The sequence below is a fragment of the Lissotriton helveticus genome, chromosome 6 (assembly GCF_964261635.1).
Source record: "Lissotriton helveticus chromosome 6, aLisHel1.1, whole genome shotgun sequence".
NCBI classification, from domain to species: domain Eukaryota; kingdom Metazoa; phylum Chordata; class Amphibia; order Caudata; family Salamandridae; genus Lissotriton; species Lissotriton helveticus.
This window is the reverse complement of record NC_136067.1, coordinates 1,720,440,714-1,720,463,694: the sequence shown is the minus strand read 5'-3', so window position 1 is coordinate 1,720,463,694 and position 22,981 is coordinate 1,720,440,714. Positions and strand designations below refer to the sequence as shown.

At 45.2% G+C, this 22,981-nt stretch overlaps 1 protein-coding gene across 1 annotated transcript in view; it reads left to right on the top strand.

Annotated features, from left to right (window-relative positions):
* Positions 1-22,544, top strand: part of PLEK (pleckstrin) — a 318,328-nt gene extending 295,784 nt beyond the window's left edge. Inside the window, exon 9 of the mRNA XM_078649592.1 lies at positions 20,319-22,544. Coding sequence (XP_078505718.1) covers positions 20,319-20,458 — 140 coding nt within the window. The 3' untranslated portion in view covers positions 20,459-22,544. The remainder of the gene's footprint in view (positions 1-20,318) is intronic.
* Positions 22,545-22,981: the final 437 nt, after the last annotated feature.

The following is a 22,981-nucleotide window of genomic DNA, read 5'->3' as shown; positions in this document are numbered from 1 at the left end:
ACTTGTGCGGCCAATTGTCTTATAAGCGGCCACAACAATCTTTGCCAACTGACGGGGTTTATCGGCATCGGGCAGAGCAGCCAAAGCGTTCGACACCTGAAAGTTCACAGCATCTCCTTTAACATTGGAGAGAATGAGATCACATACAATCTCAAAAGAACCACACAGGCGCATACCCAATTCAACCGCTGCCTCAGGACCGTGATCATTCTGAACACGTCTAATGATGTCAGGCAGGGCAGTCATAGACGGGGTGCCGAAGCACCTTGTATAAACTGCCGCAAATGTTTTTCCCCAGCTTTCACAGTCAACAAGTTCAGGAGTTAAATCCTTCGGTAAAGTAATCGTCAACATTCTATGCTTATCAGCAGGAGTAGAATTCGGAAAAACCGCCTCCAGTTGATCAAACTTCTCAGCTAGCCAGAATGGGAAGTCATCGTTGTCAACTGGACGAGCACCAAAAACCGAATTAACCATCACTGGATTGAGACGCATTCCGCCTCGATCCACGGGAACGGCCGCACCCCCCTGGGGACCACCAGGCAGGTGGCGACCGATGTATTGCACTAATGCACGAATCACGGAAATGGAAACAACATGCAGCCTACGAATTTCCTGCAGGGTACAAGCGCCGTGATTCGGGTGCGGGGTAAAGCCACCCAACGCAGGCCAATTTGTACCTGGAATTGAGAGTGGACCTAACCTCGCAGCGGACAAAGAGTGGGGGAGGGCGCCATCAAACCAAACTCGATGCTGCCAATGATCAATAGGTATTTCCAATGCCCTGTACGGTGTATACTCAGCCGGGACAGCCGAGGCGGTGTAGGAGTGGAACAAACCAGAATTAGCGTCCACTGCCGGAAACGTAACCCAAGAGTAAAACAACTCGTAAGGGAACGCCGGATCTGCACATACCACGAAAATCACAGCCATCCCATCCACCGGGACCTGGTACGTCTGAAGATGGTTGCGTACCGCTACGCGACTATGCTGCGCAATGGCCACCGCCGCCATGACAACACTGGAAACAAGAAAACACAAAGAATACTTTGTAGCACAACTGGGTAGTAATTCAAAGAAACCGTTTAAGAAAGAATCAAGCTTGAATAACACCTATTTCAAAAAATAGGTAGGTTTCACCGACACCCCGCTTTCCGGAAACGGAGGTGAAGGGGTTAAGGTATGAACGATAAACTACTCGAGTGTCATGATATAAGAATACCGAATACGTTGGGCGCCATGTCGCAGGGTTTCTGTTCTCACACAGAACTGTGCACAGAGGAGTGGAACCTCGGCAAATTAGGGTGTCCCAAAACTCACCTTAGCAACCAACTCACCCCTTACCGAGCTAGCTACAGTGTCTCATTGGACATATCAAACTCCCAATGTTTAGACAAACCAGAACATGAACTTACAGTACCTCAGGGTACGTGGGACTCATGAACACTCTTTCGTTATATTATCATTACAAACCAGAACATGGAGTAAAGAAGACACATGTGCATTTGAAATGTTTATTTACTAATGCCGTCTTCTCAGGCGCAGTATCTTAGATAATACAAGTATACTTATTATCAGTAGCAAAATTACCAGCATAGTTACTAAGACATAAAAAGCGAATGGTGACAGCATGTTAACATACTGTAATGAATAAGAGTTAACAACACTTATATCTCACCCACCCTAACACATATATTATATTATTAGCTAAGAAGGTCTCTTTGGGTTGTTTCAGGGCGGGCCCATACCTTAGTGTCCTAGCATGAAAGGAATCACATCAGCATACACCAGCTCTCTCTGCATGTGCACCGCATCAAGTGTGTTCTATGTGCCTCGTGCAAAGCTATATCAATCCCGCCTGAAGCCAGAGTTGGCAAAGGCTGCACTTGTGTTATGACTATGAAGGCGTGGAGATCAGACCTCATAACAATTCCATATCGTGTTGTTCCTGAAACTTCAGCACTCTTCGTGCAGACATAGTTTATTAAGCAAAGCTGATATCAGAGCAATAACATATTATTCTCACATACACCACGGCAAACTACTAGGTTGAAAGCTAAGTCAACAATTAAGTGTCGTGTGCAGAAGTTGCAAGAAAGAAAAATGGCGTTTAAACCTCAAATGTACCTATGCTAACTTAACACGATATAAGGATATACAGGAGCTATATGACAAGATTGCTTCAGTGTGCTCCTATTATGTACTCAAAACCATCACTGGCGTTAGACGCTGCCTGATGGCACAAAGCTTGATGATATCCTTCCTGCTAAAAGCTCCTAGTGGTAGAGGGGTCAAGGAGATGTGTGTCTGTGTGCTTGTTTATGTTGCTGTTAGTTAGCAGAGGTGGAAGTCTGTCTATTAGTGCCTATTTGGGTGTGTGTGACATGTGCATACCTCTGTGAAGCTAAGTGCTATGATGCCTGTAGTTTGAATCTGTGTGTCTCCTGCATGGTAAACAAGCATGTACTCCTGCCCTGAGTGCCAGACTGCGTGTGAAAGTAAAATCCTTACTTTTTCTTTGGCCCCGGCATAATGCTTATCTAGCATGTACACAGGACCACAAGGTCCAGAACCTGCTCTGTGACCTTAAGGGAGTGCATCAAGCATGCACTTACAGTGAGCCTTGGACTAGTGTCCATGCGCTATGGTGGCATAAAGCAGTGGTGGCAGCATGCACTGTTTTGTGAATCAGTAGTATGACCAGACCATTTTCTCTATGTCTCTGAGCCAAGGCGAGGGGGGCCAAATCAAGTACAGTTTTGTGAAATCCAGAACCTTGCACTGAAATCTAGTGTGATGTCCACTGAGCATTTGGCAGTGAATGTTTGGCACCTGTATGGTAGAATAACTATGTGTTTTGTGAGTCTGTTTACTAGGATGTGGGATCTATTTCGGATGCCCCTGGCTTAGCAGAGCACAAAATGGGGGATGAGTAAGTGGGCATGCATCACCTGCATTTCTATGGCTGGATGGTAGAGACCAAGACACTGAAGTGAGCGAGGATGGAGATAGGGTTACTGTTAGACCAGGCCTCTTTTAGCGTGGTCTCCCCTGATGCTTTTGGCTGCCGACCTCATGTTTGGACCTTGATTTGCTGGCTTAGAACTTTTATCGCATTTGACATTGGCGTTCAGTGCCAAAATGCTGTGCTTGTGACATACATATAGCTGATTGGTGTATACGTGATTGACTGATTCAAGATGGAGCTAAGACATATACCCAGGCATGTACCTGCAATGCTCCCCATGGGCCTGTAGCACTGGTTGTCCATCCAAGGATATAGCTCATCCATTGTGCCACAGGTTTGCCCTGATGGGGCATGTGTGCTCAGGTTACTGCATGTCTCTTGCTATATTAGGCTTCTCACTGTGGACAGAGTGCTGTGTTTGGAAGCAGTAGGGCATATGCGTTTGTGCATTACATGCAAGGGTCGTGAATGGCACCGGGTGGTGTGTTCAGTACAACAGGGCCTGCTTCTCACATTGGATTTGCATGGGGGAATGTAGGGAAAAACTATTGAGCAGTATTTCCTGCGTTCTAAATAGAATCAATATAGTGGTTGATATCAATGAGTTTGTAATGGCGAATCCGCTCCGGTAGTGCAAGTGGATCTGACATTACGTATGTGGCAATGTCACTTTGGGAAAAATAAGCATTTCCATGCTCGGGGCTCTGTGTGCCTGTCGGCCGGTCTCCAATTCACTTCTGGGTGCAGGGGGGACAGCTACATCTGTGCATTCCTGATAGAAGGCCATGGGGCTCAAGGGAAACTATAGACCTCTGACTCTGAGGGCCCTTTCTGGGACAGTTACATGAGAGTGGAATTGGGACCTGCATTCCAGGGGGTTGGGTCTTGGCCCCATTAAAGATCATGCTCAAATCTCCCGGGGAAGGATGATCATGGCCAACAGGACAACATTTAGAGGGGGCTGTGCATTTCAGAGGTGACCTGTTGAACTGATTGCATCTTCAAAAGTGTTGAGAAGTGGATTATAAGGCCACTAACACAGTATAGGGCTCAGAATAGGTCTTAGAAAATTAATCCTATGCTCAACCCTTGATTGCTTGGCTGCCAGCAGGCATGCTTAACTTCAAAAACAGGTATGTAAAGCATTTAAATACACCAATTCAGTAAATAATTAAGACACAATGCACAATAAAATAAAATCCAACACCAATATATAAAAATAGGAAAAAATGTTATCTTTAAAATGACACCAAAACAACAAACATCCAATGTATGGAACCGGAGGTATGAATTTTTTAAGATTTAGAACTATATAGCACAAAGAAACCTACAGCGCCGTATCGGGACATCTGGTCGCGATAGACCGGGTCAAAGTCAAAGTTTCAGGCTGACCGAGATGGAGCCCTGGCGGCTACCCCGCACGGTAGGTCACGGTTCAAGTTTTTACCTTCTGACTTAGAAACTTTTCTGGAGCTTTATTTCTCTGGGTCTCTCAAAGCTCTCAGCCAGTCTGGATTCAGTGAGGGTTCACTGGATTGCCCTGTGACGAGCTCCCGGTCAAACTTATGTAAGTCCGACCTCCAGAGCGTTCCAGCAGGACAAACCAAGTATCCAGGCCGGCTCGCGGTTGAAGGCAGGCGTCTTGGCTGGCCAGGTCGAGTCCGTCCCCTTATGAAGCTTTTTCCAAAGGTGCTCCAAAGTACTTCAAATTTCTGGAACTTCTTCCTGAAGTTCCCCAAAGAGTCCCAACGTGTCTCAAACTCACTCCAAGGGTCTGGAAGCTCCAAGATGGTCCTTGAAAGTTGAGGACTTCAGTTCTGACAATCCACTTGGACAAATCATTACAAATCCACTGCTAGTTCTTCAGGTTTCTTAGTTATGATGTTCCAGGTGAGCTCTGTTAGCCTATAACTTGCAGGGAGTCCACTCTTTAGTCCTCTTACAGCAAGGTAATCCACAGGCTGTAGTATCAAATGGTGCAGTCTTCAGAGTGCAGGCTTTAGGAAATGCACATCAAACTTCCATCATGGCCCGTCTTCCTTTCTTAAGTTTCAAGCAGCAGATCTTAGGGGCTCTGTCCTTCTCAGATACTTATTCCAACTTCTCTGGGTCAAGCAAGAGGTCACTCCTGTCCAAAATGCTGCAGGGTACCACCCAAAAGTCTGACCACTTCCTGCAGAATGTGGCACTATTTTGTCCCAGAGTGCACCAATTCCTCCAAAGTCTTAATGGCTTATTTTCTAGCAGGGAGGAGAGAGGAGCTGGCTAAACACACCCCTAGGTTGGCTAATCTCAACAGTCTCTTCCCTTGTATTTGCTCATTCCTTCCTTAATCCTAGCATCTGGCTGGGGTCAAAAGAGTGGAGTTGTAAATTACATTGGTGTCTACCACTTCCATTGAAGTACATTGTTTATGAGTCCCCCCCCTGCTCTGGCATTCCTGTGCAACAGGACACTGCCCTCCCAGCAGAGATGGTCAACCCCAGGGGCTCTGTATCACTTCGTCAAAGAAGCATGGCTAATCCACTTAATTCTGACCAATCAGGACAGACCACTGGAAGACTGAATCTGGGCTTTCAAACAAGAAAGTCTTATAACTTCTTGTATGTACATTTTAGGAGAAATACAACAATATCATATTCTTGAGTTTATTAATACCATTCTGAGGAGTCTTTGGATGGTATTTTTAGCTTTCTACTATCAAGAGTTATTAGTTAAAAGACTCTTGCCATGTTAACCAATTTGGCAGGGGATTTGCAATGGGAAAAATGACTTGGGCCATTTTCGCAGCACCAGGGCTTATAAAAAAACATGTTTTATAAGTACTCTACATATATCTACAGGACCCCCACCCCATGAACGCCTAGGGTAGACTTTAGGGGTTCTGAATATGTAATAATATTGCAGGTCCACCCTCCACAGTGCTCCTACCACCAAAGTCGATTTTGGGCAGCACTTTATCACAATGTGGGGAGTGAAATGTGCAATTTCACTTAACCCAGGGCATATAAAACTCATTTTATATGGGTCCTCATAAATACCTGACCCCACACCTCTTGGACACCTAGGTGAGACCCTGAGGGTACCTAAAATGCCCAAACATTGTAGGTCAACCATTTTTAAGTGCCACAAACACCGAAGTCGAGTTTGGGCACAATTTACTTTTTAAAAGCAGTCCTGCAACACAGCCACTTTTAAACTGACCTCAGGCTTCATCTGTGCACACATGCATGTGCAGAAAAGGCTGCTGACCTTTAAACTGCCATATCGCAATGATATACTAGGAACTGATAGGTAGTTTCAATACCCCTGCCCTATTATGCACTAGGGCGTTATGAGGTAGGTCATGCCAATCACAGGTGTACCCCAACCCATAGTGTACCCTAGTGTATGTAGGTGTTTTCACTATATTGTAAATGTATCTCTTTCAGCATAGCACTGGCCCTGGACCTGGTTAGGCAGAGCCTAGGGTAAGTCAGAGTGAGTTACCACCAGTATCACTCAGCAAAAAGTTGGGGGGTGCCCAAGGCACAGAATGATTTTCCAACAAAAGGTCATTGTGGATATAACTACTGGCCTCCAGCCTCAAAAGTTGGAGAAACTTTTGGATTTGGAACCATACTTTGCTGGTTCGACACTGGGACATTGACAAGAGGAATCATTAGGGCAGGAGGGACTTCAACTGGATTATCCACAGACTTGTGGTGGCCTGTAGCATGTCGTGCTCCACGAAGGGAACTATCACTTGGTGGATTTTGCCTGGATGTGGCTGGCCTGTAGCTAAGTGTTCACTGTTGTGACCCAGGTCCCTAAGTACTCTCCAAGGCCGGTTGGCTGGCTTCGTGTCCACGTGATCCCAGGGACACAAAGTATCTCCCCGTTTCCAGGAGATCGTAAGGACCCCACAGGGTGCGGCGGAAACAGGTGAAAGTGATTGTCGGTTAGGACAAGGACCGTCCTGATGTACACCATCATCACACTGTGCAGAGGAGTGTACTCATAAAGATCAGCAGCCCACCTGAAGTACCAGAATGGGAGGAGTTCAACGAGTGCAGGGGAAGCTTGCAGAGTACGCAGGACCCATGCTTGCAACCAGGATACCTGTGCTAGCTTGCACACCGGATCATGTGGTATCCAAGGGTTGTTGCAGGACCTCAGCTGGGAGCCTAGACTGTCTTTGACATCCAGATCAGGAGGACGATAGTGCCTAACATTGCAGCTTCCATCTGAGGTCACAGGCTCCCTCTCCCTGGACCCACGCCACAAGGTACTTTACTGTAGAGAACATCGTGATGGGGCCTGAGGGGTTTCTTGTGCCTTGTGGGCACCATACGGCCGGCTGTCGAGAGCTACAGCAGCTCGCACCTCCACTTGAGGAGAACCATTTCTCCAGACTTGGAAGCATGCCAGCTTCCTGGGTCACAACCTTTTGCCACAGGGGGAGCAATCCTGAACTTGTGCAGATGCCCCTGGGCACCAGGAGGTCTAATCCGGATGGACGAAACTAATTAACAATTTCTTTGCGTTTTAGGTGGTTCTGACAATCTAATCAGAGCAGCCCTATAAGGGACAATGTGTATCGTTGGCTGATGTATTTGAGTGACTGAGACGATGGGTCACGAGGCGAAGTCAAAGGCCCTTGATTGCATGACCATTGCAACTGTTGGGGTATGTGCTATTGGGGAATGTGGTGTTGGATGAATACCTCTGATTAGGCAATATATATTCATGCATGGGCCGGATTTGGACCTGTGGGATCTGGTTTCAATATAGGGGGCCAGTTTTGAAGCAGTGCTGCAATATCGCCTCCCTGTAACAATAGCGCCAGCTGTGCAGTGGGAGTGGTGCTTCCCAGCTCCCTCCCCCCTCTCCTCCCCCCCTAAGCTCCCAAGGGGTGGTCAAGCTGATTGCCAGGACCTGTTTCTGTTCCCAGTCTGGCCGTGCAGGCACCTCCAAAGAGATGCTAGAGAGTTGTGCGGTCAACAAAGTGCCATAGACAAAAGGGTATTAGGGAGTAGGGAAGAGGAAACAAAATGGATAAAAACTTTTACTACAAGCTCTACTTGGAAATCATCAGACATGTACACAAGAGAAAGACACAACAAACAGAGAGAACGGAGAGGAAACGGTCAATTCCACAAGACAAGAAGTGAGATAAGATTCATGCTGCTCCAAAGAATAATGAAAAATACACCCATCAACATTATCAACAGCAGTTATCATACAGGGAGGAGGAATACTATGAGCCTGGCAGATCCGAGAAAAAATGCCAGCTGCCAGTAATAGCCAAGATAGAAGACCATATGAAAATGAGGTGTGATGTCTACCTAAGCAAAATCTCATATTCAAAGCGAATTTCATCACATACTATGGATCAACAGGATCACTAATTGCATCACAATAAAAATACATTTTGTGTGGAAACCCATTGAAAGATAAATTAGATTCAGAGAGCATTTTAATACAATCTCTTGAATCAACAAGATTACTGTCCAAACCAAGGACATCCAAAAATATAACAGACAGAAGACCTTTTCAATCTAGAGTATTGTACCTCATTCTGAGCGTTTAAAGTGATTACCAGCTACAAAACCCAAGACTTTAAACAGGTTGGAGCCACACAAAGACCTGAACATCAATTCATCCCCAGTGACATGAGCTACTCCACTGAGTTAATAAACTCTGAGGGGCAAGAAAAGAACACCTGACAGATATGACTCCTCAAGAGGTGGGAGGTTATGTCATTCTCTTTATTAAGCTGGGACATTTCGAGTCACAAAAGGGTTGTTTGATTTCCTAAATAAGGGGGAAGGTGTCATGTTGTGAAGGCACAAAGACCTTGCGGCATGGAATCCACAGCCAGAAAATTGGAGACTGCTTTCTGCGCCAGGAGCTGAAGAGGAAGTGTGTGAAGGAGCAGGGCATTCCTAGACAGTGCATTCCAGGGACAACATCAGGGTCAGATTGGGACTGAAAATAGTCCAGCTCCTAGAAAGTGACTTACATTTGTGGAGCTCAGCCTTTAATGAAGCATTGTTCAGTTTGTATCATGGGGTTAATTTGGGGGAAATTAGTGGTAAATGAAATGTTTTAAAGCTTGTTGGGCCACTAACATTGATCAATACCAGAAACGCCATTATTCCAATTCAATGCTGAAAACTCTGGACAGCAAAGCATCTGAGCCATTTTGGGGGTTTAAATAGCCACCTGCCAGCAGTGGCTTACAGTCAAGTACTGTCAGGTCTGTATCACTGGCCCATTGAGTGAAAAAACCGAAAGGGGCATGATTGGTGTCTGGCAGAAGGCAGTATAATAAGGATGAATATACAACACAGCAGTTTGCAATCCCCACCTGGTGGGTTGGTGCGTGCATGAACCAGCCTTAGTGGAGTAGTGTGGCTCACTGGTTAGAGGCGGCAGGCCTGAGAGCAGAAGTCAGCCTGGGACCAGGGTTCAATTCCCGACGCGGCAGGGTCGTGGACCTTGGTCAGCGGTCTCGATAATTCTCGCTTCGGTGCTTACTCTAATCAGGGGTTCCACTCGGCAACTCTGGGCATTAGCTTGCCTAATCTCCACAACGGCCCCACCAATTCCGGGGATGCCTGGCTTCACCTTGGGGACTCCCAGCAAGGGACCATCCCACAGGGAAAGCCAGGACGGGTTCCCCAGAGTTATACAGCGCCGGGACGCCCCGTTGCTGGGGCAGCTGTGCGCTTTACAAGTATACTACATAGTCCACTGAGTGCTAGTATGTGCTTTTTCTTATACTGCCTCTGTCGTCTTCTGTGTTTCTGTTCCATGAGGTCATCAAGCTCGATAAACACTGCCAGCAATGTGGCCATTGTGTAAACTAACCTATCTCTATGCCAGTCTGACTCTGATCCCTCCTAAACCCTACATCTCCCTCTTTACATCTACTACATCACAGCCTTAGCCTTACCAGCGCCACAGGATCCCTTCCTGGACAGCAGCATCTTCTTTGTTCCTGACTGTCCAATCTGATCATCTTCCCCCGATTCTACAGGCTATTTCTCCTGTTTCTAGTCTCTGCACCCGGCATCTGCCATAGTTTCCTCTGACTCTACAGCCTCTCCCATCCCATATCTTTCACATTAGTTTTGCTCTCCAACTTCCTCTGACTGGCTACCATCAGAACTTTCACAGGTTGTATCACTAAACTTCAATCCCTTCCCCTTATTTCAAAGCCTCTCCTCATAGGCCTGTGTCTCTCCATTCAATCAATCACACAATCAATAGTCCTTTATTCGGTATTTTTAAAAAAACATAAAAGTGCATGTTATACAATTAAAATACAATAAAATACAGTTCATGACAAAATTAATTGGAGACAGTTAACCGAAAATTCGTTCAACACAGCCCTCTTGAGTTCCTTAACCTTAAAGCAACCTTAATAAAATTCATAATACAAAACAGTGTGCGAGGATCATTAGCCCTTTGCAAAAATAATAGAGCAGTCTTGGCATGTCTGAGCTTTGCCTGTTTTAAAATCCCTACTAAAAACTATGCCTGGGTAAAGCGTAAAATGGGCATATTAATACAAAATGAAGGGTATCCTGCGGAGACCTGTTGTTGCAGCCGCAGGAACCCTTCTGCTCAACAGTTAAAGTAAAACCTGGTGGATCAGCCAGTAAATGATGTAAAAGGTTGAGTTTAAAACGGATAAATAAAAATCTGTCCTGTGCGTTGTACCTAAGAGCGAGATAGGGTTCCATTCCTTCCCCTGTCTTCACCATCCTATGAGCGCGGACTGTGTCTCTCCATTCTCCGTATGCCTCTATGTGTAAATCTCTTGCTTGTTTTCCTTCTCTGCGTTTCTGTCTCTATGTTCAGTCACTGCATATTCCATGTTTATTTTGTTCAAGTCACTTAACATGGATTCTCTTTTCTTTGTTCCCAGGTCTCCATGCATTCATGTTCTCTCTCTGTTCCAATTTGTTGTTCATTTGCAGTTATCTGTGTACCACTCTCTGTTTAATTTAATTTAATTTAATTGTGGGTTTATATAGCGCTAGAATCAACTTCCGGAGAAGTATCTCCGCGCTTCAACCGCTGGGGAACCCGTCCTGGCTCACCCTGAGAGATGGTCCCTAATGGGTATCTCTAAGGTGCGACCAAGCATCCCCGGCGGTCTGGGGGGCCGTTGTGAAGATGAGGCAAGCTAATGCCCAGAGTTGCCGAGTGTGGTCCCTGACTGGAGTAGGCACCGAGGCGAGAATTATCGAGCCCGCTGACCCTGGTCCACGACCCTGCCGCGTCGGGAATCGAACCCTGGTCCCGGGCCGTCCTCTGCTTACGGGTCTGCCGCCTCTAACCAGTGAGCCACACCACTTCACCCTTCTACGCTCATCCTTCGTCTTAGTGTCGCTTTCCCTGTTCAGTCACCCCCCATTCACTCTTTGTTGTTCCTCCACAAGTGTCCATCTCTTCTAATCTCTCTCTGTCCCCGTTTCTGTGCCCTCTTCTCCATATTCTCTCTGCTCCTTCATTTTCCCATGAGGCTCCCCAAAGATGAACTTTGCTCTTTCATCTCTTAATGCCCATTCTCTTTTCTTCTGTGTCAGCATCCAACTCCCCCCATACTCAATCCATCTGTGGGCTATCATGTCTTTGTGTTCCTCTCTGACCTCTACCAAGTCTTTAATTTCCTCTCCTAATTGCCATGCACTGCTCACTCTTTCCTATTAGATCTAGCCAGTAACCCTATCTTGTTCCCTATCTTCTTCCCCTCTTTCATCGACTCTTTCTCAATGACTCCACAGATCAAGCCTGCTCCCCATTTCTGGTTCTCTCCTTCATCCAAGTATCCGAGTCCTGCTTTTCCCATGTTGCTGTTCTCTCCCAATCTCCCTCCCGTCAGGTACTCTGCATGACCCATCAGCACCTTTACAACTTCCCCAGGCTCTGAAACCATGACCCTCAAACACCCTCTCTATTTCTGACTCCTGCCTCAAACAGTTGATTTCCTTGTGACCCAACCTCTATTTACAACTATCAGCTTCTGCCTCCTTTAGCCAGGCACTTGTCTTGCCCTTCTCCCCATACCAAGCCTTGCTGTTCCCCTTCCTGTGACTTCAAATCCTCTCTTTGTGTCTCTGGCTTCTCCATAGAAGCTGTTTCCACATTTCAAGGTCCCCAGCCTCTCTCTCCACTTCCATCTGACACCCCCCCTCTCATCCTAGCCTATCTTGTACAACCTGAGTCCCTAAGTTTCCTACCTTGCCTCGGCTTTCCAGTCAGGCTACCTATTCTTTCTTACCTATTTGTAATGAATCTTCCTTAGCCTTTTCTCATGGTCATACTCCATTCTACACTCCCAAGACACCCTGCCTCTCCTCGACTGCTGCCTTCCTGTCTTCATGTACTAATGGCTTCTAGGAGTTCTCCTTTTCCCAGTCCTGGTCCACATTTTCATTGTTTTCCTTTTATCCTGTCCTCTTATCTTTCCTGATGGGCAGCCCTCATCTGCCATCCTAACTCCAGAGACCCCATCCTTATCAGTGACTCTCTCACCTTTCCCAGCTCCCTTACAATGCTTTCTTTTTCCAGTATGAAATTAACCTTTACAGAACGCATGCACACTTGCACTATTAAGCAAAGGTGTGTGCATTGGTGAATACACTTGGAAAAGGGTTTTTAGGTCAGGGATTCAGGCGCTCAGCTATTATGCGCTAAGGAGTACAGTCTTACAAAATAAACACAATATGGTGCATGCTAGGCAAGGGGATAAGCCCTGCAACCCCTTGTTTCAGTGTGGGAAAACCCACACATTACAAACCGAAAACAAATGCCTAGGTACACATTAGAGAGAGTCAAGTCCATGTAAATAATGATGTGAAAGAAGCGAAAAGTATCATCCAGATGGAAGGAAAAAGTCTTGAAGTGATGTATATTTGAAGTTCAATCAAGTTCAATCTTTTTATTTCTTTCCAATAGTAAAGGCACGTAGAACAAGCCAGCCGACACGTGTTTCGTCGCACTATAGAGAATTGCTCCGCAACTTCTTCAGGGCTGGGAATAGATACAATAAATACACATGATATATAGATTGTCATGTTAGGCAAAGGATGTAATGGGCTTAACAACATGAGCCCTATGCATCACTAGTTATAGTGTTTAATGCACACGTGGAAACCCAACCAACCTCAGGTGAGACATGCAGCGTCATATGAACCAAAGAGTGATCTCTCCAAAAAAGTGATTTAAGGTGTCCATTCGAATGGGGATAATGAATTGAATGAAAAAGTAATCCTAACAAATAAGACATTATAGGTGGTGTATTGTGCAGTTAGCGAATAGATGGCACACGAGAAGAAAGAGTGGATATCAGAAGATCAAACAGTGGATATGAGGAATAATACCTGTGGAACAATAAATAGATTTGTGTAATCTGTGATAAAAAGAGGTGAGAGAGCACATAGTGCGCTAAGGTAAAAAAAGAGGATTTTGAGACAAAGCTTAATGGGAAAAAGTACAACATTTCGAGAGCGGGAAGAAAACTTTAAGCAATGTAGATGGTAATAGAAAAGTGATGTGACTGAAAATATGAGTGCGAATAGAGGCAAGAAAGCACAGAAGAAGGAGGGTAAGCCACGGGATCGTTGTACTTCGTACAGACCTATTTCTTTACTCAATGCCGAACCCAAAAATTTGGCTAAACTATTGGCTAATCGCTTAGTAACTGTGATCGGGGACTTGATCCATCCAGATCAATCCGGTTTTATCCCACACCGCAACACTGCTTTGAATCTTCGCAGACTCCACGGAGTTCTCGCGAGAGCCGGGACGCTTAGTGAACCTGCCATTTTGGCTTCTCTTGACGCTACCATGGCCTTCGACACTATCGAATGGCCCTACCTTTGGGCGGCCCTCTCGAAATTCGGGTTTGGGCCCGTCTTCATAGCCTGGGTGAAACTCCTTTATGAGACTCCCCTGGCCCAGGTAGTTGTTAATCGAAGAGTGTCTTGCGTTTTTACGCTTGGACGGGGTACCCGGCAGGGCTGTCCGCTGTCTCCTTTGCTTTTTGCTCTTGCTCTGGAACCCTTGGCGGAGAGGCTCCGTTGGGAACCTTCTATGCGGGGCATCCGATGGTCTCCTGATTTCGAGGATCGAGTCTCGCTATACGCGGACGACATCCTCCTATATCTCACTTCCCCTAAAAGGTCCCTTAATGTACTTTTTGATGTTCTGACCTCTTTCGGAAAGAATTCCGGCCTTGTTATTAATTCGGCTAAATCCTGCGTCTACGTTTTGGCTGGAGATCTCCCTCCACTGCCGCGTAGATTTCCGCTTCACGTGACGAAGACCGGTTTCAAGTACTTGGGGATTTATGTTTCCTTGGACCCCTCTAGGCGCTACAAGCTTAATTTATTACCCCCCCTTCAGCTGCTCACGCTCGATGTAGCTCGTTGGCGTAGGTTGCCTCTGTCGCCCCTCGGTAGAGCAGCGCCTTTCAAAATGATGTCTCTACCTCGATTTTTGTACGCGCTTCAGAATTCCTTTGACCCGATTGCCTCGGGCTATTTTAGTGAAGTGGAGAGCCTACAGAGACAACTGGTCTGGGACGGGCGTGCCCGTATTGCTCTTTCTAAACTCACGCTTCCGTGGTATGATGGCGGTATAGCCCTCCCGGACATCAGACATTATTACTGGGCGTCCCAGTTAAGTGCTATTAACCATGCGACCTACACACCAGGCCCTGCCCCGGCGTTCTCCATGGATACATTTATTCTGCCAGGGGGGACCTTCAGCAGAGCGTTGTACTCTGGAAGACTCCGTGGAACACTGACCGGTCCTACTAAGATTGCAGTGAGAGTGTGGCGTGATGCAAATGCGGCCTTGGGTTGGTGTGGTAGGTTCACTCGGGCCACCCCTTTGTATGACTCGGAATGTTTGGGCCATCTGTGGAAAACGAAAGGATTTGATAAATGGGATATGATTGGTATCAGCAGAGTGGGCGATTTGTGGTCGAAGGGTACTGTCAAGTCCTTTGACGTGCTGCGAGTGGAGTATGAGCTTGGTGACAATGAATTCTTTAGGTACACCCAGATCCGTCATGCTCTGTTGTCTGTGTTTGCTGCGGGTGATGATATTCCTGAGTCTTCCCCTCTGGAGGACCGCATTTTGGATGGTCATGTGCCCGACAGCACGATCTCATTGATTTATAAAAAACTCATCAACAACAGAGCTGACTTGCTGGTTCGCCTCAGGGCCGCGTGGTGTGCGGACGGACTGGAATTGGATGATGAGGACTGGCAGGCTGCCTTGTCCTCGCCCAAGGAGGTCGCCATTCTTGCTCGTTTGAGGTTCGTCCAGCTTAAGATACTTCACCGAGTGTATGTCACTGGGCCTTGTCTGGTTTGAATGGGTTTTTTCTTTGGATGGGTTATGTAAGCGTGGCTGTGGGATGTCTGGTACCTTTCTCCACATTTTGTGGGAATTCCGGAGATGGTTAAGTTCTGGTCCCGAGTACATGATGTAATGAAAGGTGTCACGGGTGTGTCCCTGCTGCCCGAGGCCAGGCATTGTTTGTTGAATGTTTGAGAGCCTAATTACTATGGCTCAGCACAGATTGTATGGGCGACCCTTGGAAATATGGTCGCGAAAAGGGACATTGCCCAGCTCTGGGGTTCACATAGGTCACCCACCTTATCCAAGTGGAAAGAAAACATGGACTGGTGCATGTTCCGGGAGAAGACTGTGTACCTTTCCCGGGGACGGCCCAAGAAATGGGGTAGAATCTGGTCCCAATGGAACGCCTATCGTGGTAATATATGTACTCCCCCACAGGATGTAACCATTGATGTGTCCTCGTCCCCCTAATTGACATTCACTCTTCATTTATTGCTGATGGTTCCGCTTGTTTCCTTGTCCGCCCCTATCCCCATACTAGCCGATTGCAATGCATTCATCTACCCTTGGAGCTCTGCCCGCATGGCCTCATGATACTGTACTACTGTGTTTTTGCCTTGTGAGGTTCGGTTTGTTTTTTCTGTATGTTTGTTTAATTTCAATAAAAACGTTTAAGAAAAAAAAGAAAGAAAGCACAGAAGACACAAGGGTAAGTAAGTTCAAAAGTGTCTGAAGAAGACAGAAAAACGGCATGATATAAAAACCCTAAAATTACTAAGATTCTCACCGCTCAGTCAGTGATAATTCCAACCCGGCCAGCTAATGCAGGTAAGGAGAAGTATTCCAGATAATCTGATAGAGAGAAATATAATATAAGGGAATGTTGAGATCTGCGTCGTAACCCAAAATCCATTAATTCTTGTCACAGTGCAACAAACCAAAAAGGGCTGGAAGCAAGTATAGTGCTTATCAGTGTTTAATTGAATGCAGATAATAAACTGTTAGAGCTCAATCGTGCAAATAAAACTGATCTGTGGAGAGACATAAATCAGAAAAGAGCACCCTTGTTAAGCAACTGTTCAAAAAGAACCAAAATTCTTATCCAATACTGTCATCCCGGACGTACCAAAATCTACCTTGTGCCAAATTCATTGTGAATTTATAAGTCGTGGGGGAGTCTTCAAAATTATAGATCCTGTTCGTCTAGTCCCTGTTCGAAATATTCAATCTACAAGCGAAAAGCGAACCTCATTACTACGAAATGGGCAGTTCAGGTTTCAATACCAGTTAAAAGGACGATTAGTACCGGGAAAACCCCTAGTAATCTCACGTTATTGCTGTAAGCGTAACGCAGCCCCACAACAGATCACTCGGTACCCGGTAGCGGACGAGTGAGGTTTGGACCTGGAAGAGATTATGACTCGGGTGCCGACTCACTCATTGGCTGAGTACCACCGCAATAGCTGGAACGCCAACCATATTCATGTTTAGGTGAAAAGACGGAACTTATGAGGAAAGGCTATTGGGTATAATAATAGTCCCGTGGACAAAAACTTGAGATAAATTGCAATAATTATTCAAAATAAATCTAGAGAAAAAGAAAATTACCGCCATCCATACTCATTACGGTGCCAAACCGCACAAATGTGACCGATCTTAGTACAATCTATTATCACCAAGTGGCTGGTACAGCCTGTATTGTTACCATAAGCATGATTCAATATATCTTACACTTACGAACCCTAAACAGACTGTGAATGACATATTTGTGCTTTTAAGGTGAGGTACCCCATGTTCACCACTTGTGTTTTCTTGAGTTCTTCCGATCATATGCAATGTCCTTCCCCTGGTATCTAATAGAACTAGTGTTCTTTTCATCACCACATTACTAGATACAGGATGCTTCACACACATCCTGTCTTCTGGCAAAGGAAGTAATATTTTCGCTTTTATGAGCATTAATTGAAGAGATGATTAAAGCACTATAACCATGAATAGGATTGGTATAATTTAACACCTTAGCCGCAGCCGTTATTTCGCAGCAGTGCGGCGGTTCCGCGGAGTGGGCGGGGCCGAGTCGGCCATTGGACGTTCGCAGGTCCAGCGAGGTAGAGCTCGCGATGGCCAATGGCCGACGACAGCAGGGAAGGGGTTAAACATGAAATTGGTACATACTTTGGTCCATCACGATAGAATTCACTCACTAAACACACTTCTACAGCTCACGCATGCACTCAGATCGTGTTTTATTTACACTGGTTAAAAATGATCTCCTTTTTTTCCAGGATACGTTTCTCTAATCTAAAGATCTCTCTTTTCTCTCTTCTGCGCTACGTGTGTTTGGAAGAATGAGGAGAACGTAGGGACGTTCTTGCGTCTCACCTTACAGACCTGGTGTTATTGTTCGACTTTTTTTTATACAATCACGTTTGTGCGGTTTGGCACCGTCATGAATATGGATGGCGGTAATTTTCTTTTTCTCTAGATTTATTTTGAATAATTATTGCAATTTATCTCAAGTTTTTGTCCGTGGGACTATTGTTATATCCAATAGTCTTTCCTCATAAGTTCCGTCTTTTCAGCCATAACATGAATATGGTTGGCGTTCCAGCTCTTGCGGCGGTACTCAGCCAATAAGCGAGTCGGCACCCGAGTCATAATCACTTCCGGGTCCAACCCTCACTTGTCCGCTACCAGGTACTGAGTTATCTGTCGTAGGGCTGCGTTACGCTTACAGCAATAAGGTGAGATTACTAGAGGTTTTCCCTGTAATAATCGTCCTTTTAACTGGTATTGAAACCCGAACTGCCCATTTCGTTGTACCGAGGTTCGCTTTTCACTTGAAGATTGAATATTTCGAACAGGGACTAGACAAACAGGATCTATAATTTCGAAGACTTCCCCACGACTTATAAATTCACAATGAATTTGGCACAAGGTAGATTTTGGTACTTCCGGGATGACAGTATTGGATAAGAATTTTGGTTCTTTTTGAACAGTTGCTTAACAAGTGTGCTCTTTTCTGATTCATGTCTCTCGACAGAACAGTTTTTTTGCACGATTGAGCTCTAACAGTGTATTATCTGCATTAGTTTTAAACACTGGTAAGCACTATACTTGCTTCCAGCCCTTTTTGGTTTGTTGCACTGTGACAAAAATTAATGGATTTTGGGTTACAACGCAGATCTCCACATTCCCTTATATTACATTTCTCTCTATCAGATTATCCAGAATACTTCTCCTTACCTGCATTAGCCCGGCCGGGTTGGAATTATCACTGACTGAGCGGTGAGAATCTTAGTAATTTTAGGGTTATTATTTCATGTTGTTTTTCTGTCTTCTTCAGCTCTTAGCCATGTTATCCACCTCCCATTGGATAACATGGTTAAGAACTGGTCTGAGCAGGTGTTGGTTTTTGGCGAAAGCGGGAATATTTCCATCACTACGCCTGCCTTGCTAATAGGCGATAGCGACGTTAGCGACTGCTTTCAGTCACTAACAGGTTGGTTACGCCCACTTTGCATGTCATTAGCGATAAATATCGCTGACATGCAAAGCAGGCCCCAAACCGCACGCTATCGCCTAAAAGCTGTTGCTAACATTAGTTAGTGACAGCTTGCTAATAGAGCAATAGAATTATCGCTGCTTAGCGGCCGAAAACGGCCGCTAAACCGGCGATAATTGCCTATCGCCACCCTTGGTAATATGCCCCAAAATGTCTTATTTGTCATGATTACTTTTTCATTCAATTCATTATCCCCATTCGAATGGACACCTTAAATCACTTTTTTGGAGAGATCACTCTTTGGTTCATGTGACGCTGCATGTCTCACCTGAGGTTGGTTGGGTTTCCACGTGTGCATTAAACACTCTAACTAGTGATGCACAGGGCTCATGTTGTAAAGCCCATTACATCCTTTGCCTAACATGACAATCTATATATCATGCGCATTTATTGTATCTATTCCCAGCCCTGAAGAATTCGCGGAGCAATTCTCCATAGTGCGACGAAACACGTGTCGGCTGGCTTGTTCTACGTGCCTTTACTATTGGAAATAAATAAAAAGATTGAACTTGATTGAACTTCAAATTTACATCACTTCAAGAATTTTTCCTTCCATCTGGAGGATACTTTTCACTTCTTTCACATCATTATTTACATGGACTTGACTCTCTCTTATGTGTGCCTAGGCGTTTGTTTTCGATGTGTGCAGTGGTGTATGGCAGCCTAAAGTGTGCCAGAGCAGGCAGAGAGGAAAACAGATCCATATCTTAGTAGATTTGCCGCTGTTCTGTTCTCGCCCTTTTTCATAATGCAGTGCCGGTAACTTTAGTTGCTACACTGCAGTGCATGGATTTTTCTTAAATCTGAGTCATATGCTACAGCGAATGCACAAACCCTTGCACTATGCCCAAGGATGTGTGTGTTGATGCATGGCAGCCTATAATGTGCCGGTGCTCTGGGGAGAAATATACACCATATGTTAGTGGGGATGTATGACATTACAACGCATGGTTTTACCACGCATGCCTTTACATCGCAGTTTTTACAACGCATGCTGTTACAATGCATAGCGTTAAGGGGTGCTGGATAGTGAATAGTTTGATTTACTATTCCAACTCCAGTCCCCGTGGATAGTAGGGAAGGTGTTGGATAATGAATTAAATCTATTCCCTATCCTAGAGCGCCCCCCAGCGCTATGCGTTGTAATAACATGCGTTGTAATAGTTGCGTCGTAAAGGCACTGCGTGGTAAAAGTTGCGTTGTAAAGGATGTTCCCCGTTAGTGGATATGGTGCACTTCTTCTCTTTCCCATTGATGCGACACAGAGCTGCTTTTGGTTGCTGCGCCGCATTGCATCAAATATTGGTAAATCTTGCCCTTGATGATTAGGAAGAACGTAGTCAGCATACCGATTAACAAAAAGAACAACTCCCCACATTCAACACTTTAATATTTCTGTTTCCTGCTCTTTTTCAGCTAAAAAATATGAAGTGGAAGGCAACCTTTTTGAAATCATCACGGCAAGCGAAGTCCATTATTTCCTACAAGCAGCCACGCCGGGGGAGCGCATCGAGTGGATAAAAGCAATCAAAACTGTTGCACAGATAGGGAAATAGAGCAACGTTTTCACTGCAGATAGAGGAGCCACAGTATCTCTTTCTGTAGGCAGGGACAGTAAATGAGCTATGGTTGTGTGGAGAAACGAAGTATATTTTTCCGTAAAGGATCTGTATCACGAAGTGTCATTTTAGATTCAAAAATTCAACAGAAAACAAACAATTCAGATATACTTGCCTCATCACACGATCACTAGATGGTGTTCTGACCCTTTATTTTGTATTAGAATAAAGACGATTTGGTTTGCAGTATTAGTTTTACAGTCATTCTGACTCAGTTTCAACATGCGCACACTTTCAACTCCCATCACAATTTAACTTTTATATTTCTGGCATATTTTCCCACCCTCTATTGTCCTATTTACACTCACCAGCACATCCTGGCTGACCTGTGTAGCTGTAAATAGTAGCCAACGCTGTCCCATGTATCGCTCTGTATTTACCCCAGTGATTCCTTGACTCAGGACTCAGGACTCAGGACTTGTTCTGGTGATGTTCTTCCACTTCGCAATAATGCCAGGTAGAGAATTGAACAATGATTTTCAGATTTAAGAATGCGGCTCTTGAAACCTGCACTCACTAAAGTCCTCCTGGTCAATTTTGGACTATCTCAATCATTTTTGCGTCCTTGAGAGATGTGTAGAGTAGACAAATGTCCATTGGTTATTCACACCCACAGCTCACAGTCCAAGTTTTTCAAGATTCCCGTCTGAAGAAGAAAGTCTTGTGTCCACCCTTCTGCACTCCGAGAGGTGTGTAGGCCATTGCCTGTAGGTCATGTACAGCTGCAGTGTGCAGTCCTAATGTCACAAGATTCCCCCCATTGACAGAAGGCCATAGCTCAATCCTTCCACACCCCTAGACACGTGTGGACCTTTCTTTGTAGGTCATGGACAGCCACATATTCCATTCATAGTACTGTAAGACTCCGGCCATTGACACAACATACTACATCAATCCATCCCATACTCTGATGTATGTAAGGGCTATTGTCAGAAGATCATGGACAGGTGAAGCATGTAGACCTCTGGAGGTCAAAGACCTCAGCAGCTTGCAGTCCCATTGTTGCATGATTCCTGCTTTTCACGCAAAGTTCTATCTTAACCTTCCCCGCACCCTAAAATATGTGTAGGCAATTATCTGTAGGTCATGGACATCCTCACCTGGCAGTCTTAGTATCTGAGGTATCTTTTGAGAGCTTTCAGATTAAAGGTTCCAATCTTCTGTCAGCACTATCTTCCTTGCCGCCAACAACGTACTGCAAGTGCCTTAGGTTCCCATATGCTGACTGCTCCATATGACGTTCCTCCTGGTGAGAAAATGGCCCCATTGTGGAACAGAGTGTATGTAACACTTCTGTGACATATCACTTAGATGAATGCTGATGACACAGATCATTGCCATCTTCATTAATCTACCCACTAATGCTCCACGCGGGTGGTTCACCAAGACTGCCATTGGGTGCTGACATTGTATCAGATTCACAAAGATCTTGTTGAGTGGGTGCGAATCACTCTTGTAGTGCTCCTGGTTTACTTCTTAAAACTAAGGGTAAATGAGGAGTACTCTAGGTTGATTATTGGCTTACTCCTGGAATTCAGGAGTAACCAGGAGCACTGCATAGCAAATTGCAGCAAAAGCTTTGTAAATCAGGCTCCAAATGTCGGAGGTTGAACTTACTGAAGGTAGGGATCAGTATGTTTCATCAATACCTGGCAAGGCACATGCTTTTCCAGTTAATGTGATTCATGTGTTGTGTACGGCAGCCTGTTAACGCAATTAGCTCTCACCTGGAAATATAACCCCATATCACAGTTACTGTCACAGGGAAGATTGTTTGCCTAAGAACCCTCGGTAAGGGGGTAAGTGTTAAATCATTTTTTGGCAGCTCCAGAAAGTAATACTTTGGTACATATATTTTGTACATTTTCAGACGGTTAAATTGGTGAAAATGCTTCAGCTGATGTAGGACACGGATTCTCAATTACTATGTCATATCTTTCTATAATATGTAATTCCCAATGTCTTTTATTTGCACTTATGAAGTCTAATGTATATGTGTAAACCAATAAAACATTATACAACATGAGCTCTGATTTTTTAAAGAAGTGAGTTGCCTTTCACAGCCAGGATACTATGAATCATATTTGCCAAGTCTTCGCATTGGCTCAAGTGTGATGAAAAGAGACACAAAGCAACTGCTGCGAATTACTTTATAGCCGAAAAAATGGTTTTGTAATGGAAATGTACATTTTCCTCAGAGCAAAAATCGCTTCGCACCCCTTTGCAGTATGGGGCTGTTACTGGGTGCAGACGGGCAATCTCCAGGAGATGGCAGTCCCGGGAGACTGGTTTTGACGGTTTCAGCCTCTAGGAGTTGTGTTGCATGATACACATTCTTGGCAGAAACTTGAAAGAGTTGTTCTGGGTCTAGCGTGCATTCGCCCCTCTACACATGGGGGCTGAATTTATAATGTTTGCTGATTTAAGATCCCAGTCCGAACATGATTGCAAACACTCCCT